Below are 7,500 nucleotides of genomic sequence, written 5' to 3'. Positions count from 1 at the left end.
AGCCTGCACTGCTCCACTGCGCCACCGCGGCTCTTGTACTGCCCCTTTGTGTTACACACGGGCTTCCATCGAGGTGTAAAAGCAGTGGTGGGTTCCTCCCGGTTTGGTCCGGTTCGGCTGAGCTGGTAGCGGTGACGATATGATGTCACCAAACCGGTTCTTCCCCCCCCGCCCCTCCCACCCCCCCCCCACGTTATTCTTACCTTTTATTTGGCCCCACCCCCAATCTATTGCTGCCTCCTGAGTCCCAGCTGATGCCTAGAGGGAAAAAAACTGCTTAAACTCTTGCCACGGGGCTTCAAAGGGCCGCCCTACAGCTGATCAGTGTTAAAAGCAAACAAATGAGTCGGGTCGTAAGTGCGAGGACTGGTCGTAAGTGCGAGGACCTTCCAGAAATGACTCTGACCAGCTAGCCATGCCCACCTAGTCACCTCCAAGCCACACCCACAAAATAAGCCACGCCCACAGAACCGGTAGTAAAAAAATTTAGAACCCACCCCTGTGTAAAAGGGGAGGGGGGGCTTCGATGGAGACGCTGTGCCTGCCTCCTTGCAGATGTTGGCACCCCCCCTCTGGATACCTCTGGCTTCTGAGCTCACCTGCTGCCCCTTGTGGTTGTTTTCAGGCTGCCTGGAGAAGAAGGAAACCTTCGACGGATCCAGTGGTAGCATCACCAGCCTTGCATTCGATCCCTCGGTGAGCGTGAATTCGGGTTGGGGGAAAACGCTCCTAGATTTTTACGGGTGATGTGAGGAGAAGGGAGCCGAGTGCAGGTGGCCCTTGACTTACGACCATTCGTTTAGTGACCGCTCAAAGTTACAGCGGCACTGAGAAACCGTAAATTATGTCCGTTTTTCACACTTAATAACAGTTTGTAGCATCCCAGTGGTTACGTGATCAAAATTCGGACATGTGTCAAATAGTTCGTACTTACGACCGTTGCAGCGTCCCAGGGTCATGCCATTCCCTTTTGTGACCAGCAAAGTCAACGGAGCAGAGCCAAAATTCACTTAACAACCCTGTTGCTAATTTAGCAACGGCGGTGATTCAGTTAAAGCAGACCATTGGTTCGCTTAATGACCACGGTGTTCAGTTAAGAGACCGCTGCAAAAAAAAAAGAAAAGCCTTGTGGAATCAGGGTCAGTCACGTAGCCAAGCCATTTTAGGACCCTTAGGACATAAGCTCCATTAGGGTTGTACGTCAAGGACTACCGGTAACAAGCTGGACAACGTTTTGTATTTGACGAGACCAGCTCCCGTCTCTCACTGATGTCAAGTTGTTTTTCCTCCGACTGTTGTGACCTAGGGTTACTGAGTCATTACAAGACACAATTAGTCCCAAATAAACCTCTTTTATTGCAACAGCTGGGAATTACGTTCATTCCCAGCTGAGTCCCAATTAGTTGCAAAACAAGTCCTTTGGAAGAAGTCCTTCGGGATAATCACCAACCTTTATCTTCTTTGACACCCTGCCAAAGGCCTTACTTGGCAAAGCCCCATGAAGTTCAGAAGCAAACGAGATGCCGACTGGAAACAGAGTTAGCAACGTTGCTTTCCTGCAAAAGGCCCAAGTGCCTTTGTTTTTCTTTTAAGCCTTCTGGGAGGGGCCAATCATCTCCTGGCCTTACTCCTGAGTTGTCCTTTTTGCTTTAGCTGCTCTTGCCTTCTGGCAGCTCTGTGCATGCGCGCACTAGGAACAGGCTCCTCCTGTTCGTCTGCCTCTCTGCTGTCCGACTCTGAGAGCTCCAGAGTCCGCGCATCACTCCCAGATGGCCCTGGCCCCATCTCTGCCTCCGACGCAGAGCCCTCGTCTGGGCCTTCCCCAGACTCCAGGACTGGCCCATGTTCCTCCCCAGCCTCCTCACTGTCCGACTCCACTGCCAGCTCCGCAGGCTGCTGGCGGACCACAACACCTGACTCTGTGAAAACTAAACTTGATCTCTGTTTTGTTTTGTTTTTTGTTTGAATTTTGTGTGGTTTTAAGAGGCTTCTTGTTTTAAACGGGCTGCAGATGTTTTAGCAGTAGAGATAGTCCTTTAAATGGCTTATGAAAATACTTTAAATGTCTTAAATGTTTTGGAAATTCTCCCATGGGATTTCAGCAGGGAAAAACAGACAGACAACGGGAAAGAAAGGAAGGAAAGAAAGAGAGGAAGGAAGGAAGGAAGGAAGGAAGGAAGGAAGGAAGGAAGGGAGAGAGAGAGAAAGAAAGAAAGAAAGAAAGAAGAAAGAAAGAAAGAAAGAAAGAAAGAAAGAAAGAAAGAAAGAAAGAGAAAGAAAAAGATAGAAAGAGAAAGGAAGGAAGGAAGGAAAGAGAAAGAGGAAGGAAGGAAGAAAGGAAAGAGAGAGGAAGGAAGAAAGGAAGGAAAAAAGGAAGAGAAAGGAAGGAAAAAGAGAGAGAGGAAGGAAGAAAGAAAGAGAAAGAAAAAGAAAGAGAGAGAGAGAGAGAGAGAGAGAGAGAGAGAGAGAGAGAAAGAAAGAAGAGAGAAAGAGAAGGAAGTCTTACAGCGCAAAGTTTGATCAGTTGTGTCCTCACTGGGCGAGGGTGGATGACGTGTCCAGCCACTCAGAGTCACTGAACCATGAGATATGCAGCAAATAAATTTGAGAAATAACACAAAATTAAAAAATGTGTTTGAAAGAGTTTTTTTCCATTTACGTACAGCAGAGGGCAGACAAAACTGCTTATGAAAACTTCAGCCAAATGCACAATTCCATCAAATCAACATTTGGGAAATATAAAACTGTTTACTGCCCTAGTAAATAATTTGCTTGTATTGCTGATTTTTTTTTATGTTCGATTTTTTTTTAAATCCCACCTCTATTGTTTTTATAAACCACTCAAAATGGCAAGCATACCAAATATTCCCTTCTCCTCCTATTTTCCCCCCCACAACAACAACCCTGTGAGGTAGGTTCAGCCTAAGGCGGACTAGAACTCACCGTCTCCTGTTGATTGGCCCAAAGTCACCCAGCTGGCTTTCATAGCTAAGGCAGGACTAGAATTCCCAAATCTCCTGGTGATTGGCCCAAAGTCACCCAGCTGCCTTTCATAGCTATGGACTAGAATTCCCAGGTCTCCTGTTGATTGGCCCAAAGTCACACAGCCAGTGTTCCTATCTAAGACAGGACTAGAACTCACCATCTCCTGGTGATTGGCCCAAAGTCACCCAGCAGTCGTTGACTTGCTTGGCCTTTGAAGAACCTCAAGCAACCCTGAGGAACATGCAGCGTGGAGTTTGGAGATGGTCCTTTGGCCTTCAAAGGAGTAAGTCCTTAGGGAGGAACAGTTTTAACCGGACAGAGGAAGAGAGGTGGGGGAAGCTTCCAAGGAGGACTTCAGTCGCTTCCTGCCCCATCGCTGGGGGTTGTCCCTTATGCCCCTGACATGGCCTGGTTTTCATCCAAACCTTCTCCTTCTTTAGGGGTCTTGCGTCTTAGCCGCCACGTACGACAACGCTGCCCAGTTGTGGAAGGTGGGGGACGGCAGGCTTAAGGTGAGTCCCATCTGGGGTGGGTTTCTTTTCTGGGTGGGTGGTGTGGGGGAGAACCCCCCACTCCTCACTGGCCAAAATCTTTTGGGTGTCAGAGCTCCAAAGGTGGCCAAAGCAGGACCCTGTGTGAATGTGTGTGTTTGTGTGTTCAGAAGAAGGCGGGAGCTACTATGGAGATAGGTGGGAATTGGCAGAAGCTTGCAGGTTTGATTGTCCTCATCCTACCCCATTGTCAGCCCCCTCAGGTAGACCTGACCAGAAAATCAACTCTATAGGAGGTCTTATCACTTTGATTGGTTATTGATTTTATGAACATAATAGCAAAGTCAGGGAAGTTTTTGTGGTATCTCCTCCACCTTCTCTTCTCTCCTTTCCTTTCCTCTCTTCTCTTTTCTCTTCTCCTCTCCTCCTTCTCTTACTACTCTTCTACTCATCTTCTTCTCTTTCTCACCCTTAACTATTTCCCATCTCTTCTCCTCTTTCCTTTTTCTGCTCATTTGTCTCCTTCTCTTCTTTTTCTTCTCCTTGTCTATCTTCCTCTTCCTATCTATCTATCTATCTCTTATCTATCTATCCATCTATTTATCTCTTATCTATCTATCTATCTCTATCTATCTATCTATCTATCCATCCATCCATCCATCCATCCATCCATCTATCTATCTATCTATCTATCTATCTATCTATCTATCTATCTATCTATCTATCTAATCTATCCATGTATTTATCTTATCTGTCTAGCCATCTATTTATCTTATTTATTTATTTATTTTTATTTATTTGTTTGTTTTAATTTGTATACCGCCCTTTTCCAGCAGGACTCAGGGCGGTGAACAACCAGAATAAAACAGAACATACAAAATTTAAAAACAGTTTAAAATAATTAAATATTTTTGGCCACAATTTAAAACAACCCAATTAAAATCAAATCTATCATCCATCTATCTATCTTTCTAGCCATCTATCTATCTATCCATCCATCTATCTCTTATCTATCCATCTATTTATCTTATCTATCTATCCATCTATTCTTATCTGTCTATCCATCCATCCATCCATCTAGATCTATCTACCTTATCCATCCATCCATCCTCCATCCATCCATCCATCCATCTATCTCTTTCTATCGTTCTATCTTCTACCTATCTCTGTCTGTCTGTCTGTCTGTCTGTCTGTCTGTCTGTCTATCTCTATCTATCTATCTATCTATCTATCTATCTATCTATCTATCTATCTCCATGTTTATTATCTATATATCATCTATCTATCTATCTATCTATCTATCTATCTATCTATCTATCTATCTATCTCTATCATCTAACATCTATCATCTAACATCTATCTATCTATCAATCTATCATCTACCTATCTCTGTCTGTCTGTCTGTCTGTCTGTCTGTCTGTCTATCTATCTCTATCTATCTATCTATCTATCTATCTATCTATCTATCTATCTATCTATCTCCATGTTTATTATCTATATATCATCTATCTATCTATGTCTATATCTCTATCATCTATCATCTATCATCTATCTATCTCTATCTATCCATCTATCATCTATCTATCTCTATCTATCTATCGATCTATCTATCCATCCATCTATCAGATGCATGAGATGGGGTGGATCTCTCTCTCGAGTGATTGACGAATTGCTTTGAAGGTTACTGGGGTTTTAGGTACCCCATTTGGGCTTCCGAACCTTTCTGGATTTTTCTTTGGCTTCTCCATTAGACGTCTTCTGTCCATTTCTTCATTCCTCCGTTTCTGCTCGTCTAGGAAATTCTCACAGGGACACACCAACAAAGTGACGGCTGCTAAATTCAGGTCCACCTGGGCATCAGGCCGTGACAGGCAGCCGAGACCGGACCGTGAAGGAGTGGGACTTGGTCAAGGTGGCATGTAAGTGGGGGGGGCAGCAGGATTGGAAACCCCCCCTCACTGTGGTTGAGTCCCTTGGCCCTCCAGCCCCCCCCCCGCCCCCCCAATGATCGACCCGCTCCCATTCTGGCAGGTTCTAGGACCATCCAGGCCTTCTCTTACTGCAACGACGTTGTGTGTTGCAACAATGTGATTGTGAGTGGCCACCACGACAAGATGATCCGTTTCTGGGGACAGCAGGTGAGTTCTGGGTCCAGAAGCAACTCCTGTCCATTTTTAAATATTTTTTGTTTTATTTGCGAAGTTAAAATAATGGTTGGCTTTGAAATTTAGTTTTTACGGTTGGTTGCCTTTACTGATTTTCTTCCTGACTGTTAAGGAATTCGCAGAGTAACCCTTGAGTAGCAAGGGTGTGCACATGAAAGCGATTGAGAGTAGGTACGAATAAACACAGTCAATACACGGATACACTGAGTTGTGTTTTACTTTCAGGAAATAGTAAGGCACGGTCCAATAAACAGTCCAGGTCATACACATATAAAGCAGGAGATAGCAAAATGACAGTCCAGGGATAATCTAATAACAAAGTCTTCTTACCAGTTGTCATAGTCATTCACAATAAAGAGTTCTTCCGGATTTGCAAACAGTAGCATACAGAGATATCAGAGAGCAAGAACAGCAAAGAGAAACAAACCATGTTTCTAGCTCCCTCTTAAGAGATTGGCTACAGAGCTAACCAATCAGGACACAGTATGGTGCAATACAGCAGTCTTAAAGCTATATTGACCCAAACAAGGGAGGTAATACTCATTTCCTAACACTGACAGTAAGCCCCTCCCTCTCTGCTTCCTCCCTCCAGGGACCCTCACTGCACCCAGGTGATCCCCGTGGAGGCAAGGTGACCTCGCTCAACCTCAGCCCCGATCAGCTGCACCTGCTGAGTTGCTCTCGGGACAACGTCCTCAAGGTCATCGACCTCAGGATGCACACCGTCCAGCAGGTGTTCAGGTGAGTTGCGGGGAAATGGAGGTGGGGGGACCCGCCCCGTCCCCCAGCTGACTTTAGTTCCTAGATGGTGGGGGGTCCTTGATGAACTCTGGGCTGAGAACCCAACTCAGAGAGCACCAAAGACCCTGCAGTCCTCTTCCTCCTCCTCCTCCTCCTCCTCCTCCTCCTCCTCCTCCTCCTCCTCTTCTCCTCCTTCTCCTCCTCCTTCTCCTTCTCCTCCTCCTCCTCTTCCTCCTCCTCTTCTCCTTCTCCTGCTCCTCTTCCTCCTCTCCTCTTCTCCTCCTCTCTTCCTCCTCCTCCTCCTCCTCTTCTTCCTCCTTCTCCTCCTCCTCCACCTCTTCCTCCTCCTTCTCCTCCTCCTCCTTCTCCTCCTCCTCCTCCTCCTCTTCTTCCTCCTCTCCTCTCCTTCCTCTCCTCTCCTCTCTCCTCCTCCTCCTCCTTCTCTCTTCTCTCCTCTCTCTCCTCCTCCTCCTCTTCTTCCTCCTCTCTTCCTCCTCCTCCTCTTCTCCTCCTCTTCCTCCTCCTTCTCTCTCCTCTCCTCCTACTCCTGCTCCTCTCCTCTCCTTCTCCTCCTCTTCCTCCTCTTCTTCCTCCTCTCCTCCTCCTCCTCCTCCTCCTCCTCCTCTTTCCTCCTCCCCTCCTCCTCCTAGCCTCCTTCTCTCCCTCCCCTCCTCCTCTTCCTCCTCCTCCTCCTCCTCTTCTTCCTCCTTCTCCTCCTCCTCCTTCTCCTCTTCCTCCTCCTCTTCCTCCTCCTTCTCCTCCTCCTCCTCCTCTTCCTCCTCCTTCTCCTCCTCCTCTTCCTCCTCCTTCTCCTCCTCTTCCTCCTCTTCTTTCTCCTCCTCCTCCACCTCTTCCTCTTCCTCTTCCTCCTCCTTCTCCTCCTCCTCCTTCTCCTGCTCCTCTTCCTCCTCCTTCTCCTCCTCTTCCTCCTCCTCTTCCTCCTCCTTCTCCTCCTCCTCTTCCTCCTCCTTCTCTCCTCTTCCTCCTCTTCTTCCTCCTCCTCCTCCACCCTCTTCCTCCTCCTCTTCCCTCCTCCTTCTCCTCCTCCTCTTGTCCTGCTCCTCCTCCTCCTCCTCCTCCTCCTCGCAAGCCCACTCACTTTAGCACTGATGATGTAA

General features: G+C 47.1%; 1 protein-coding gene across 1 annotated transcript in view; it reads left to right on the top strand.

Annotated features, from left to right (window-relative positions):
• LOC139326603 (protein Atg16l2-like) overlaps positions 1-6,386 on the top strand; it is a 41,124-nt gene extending 34,738 nt beyond the window's left edge. Inside the window, 8 exon segments of the mRNA XM_070956541.1 lie at positions 626-696; positions 3,426-3,497; positions 5,273-5,284; positions 5,286-5,330; positions 5,332-5,395; positions 5,508-5,605; positions 6,226-6,259; positions 6,262-6,386. Coding sequence (XP_070812642.1) covers positions 626-696; positions 3,426-3,497; positions 5,273-5,284; positions 5,286-5,330; positions 5,332-5,395; positions 5,508-5,605; positions 6,226-6,259; positions 6,262-6,386 — 521 coding nt within the window.
• Positions 6,387-7,500: the final 1,114 nt, after the last annotated feature.

Source organism: Pituophis catenifer, unplaced genomic scaffold (genome assembly GCF_029215685.1).
Source record: "Pituophis catenifer annectens isolate HBS135680 unplaced genomic scaffold, rPitCat1.0.hap2 SCAF_65, whole genome shotgun sequence".
Lineage (NCBI taxonomy): Eukaryota > Metazoa > Chordata > Lepidosauria > Squamata > Colubridae > Pituophis > Pituophis catenifer.
This window is presented reverse-complemented; position numbering and strand designations above follow the sequence as displayed.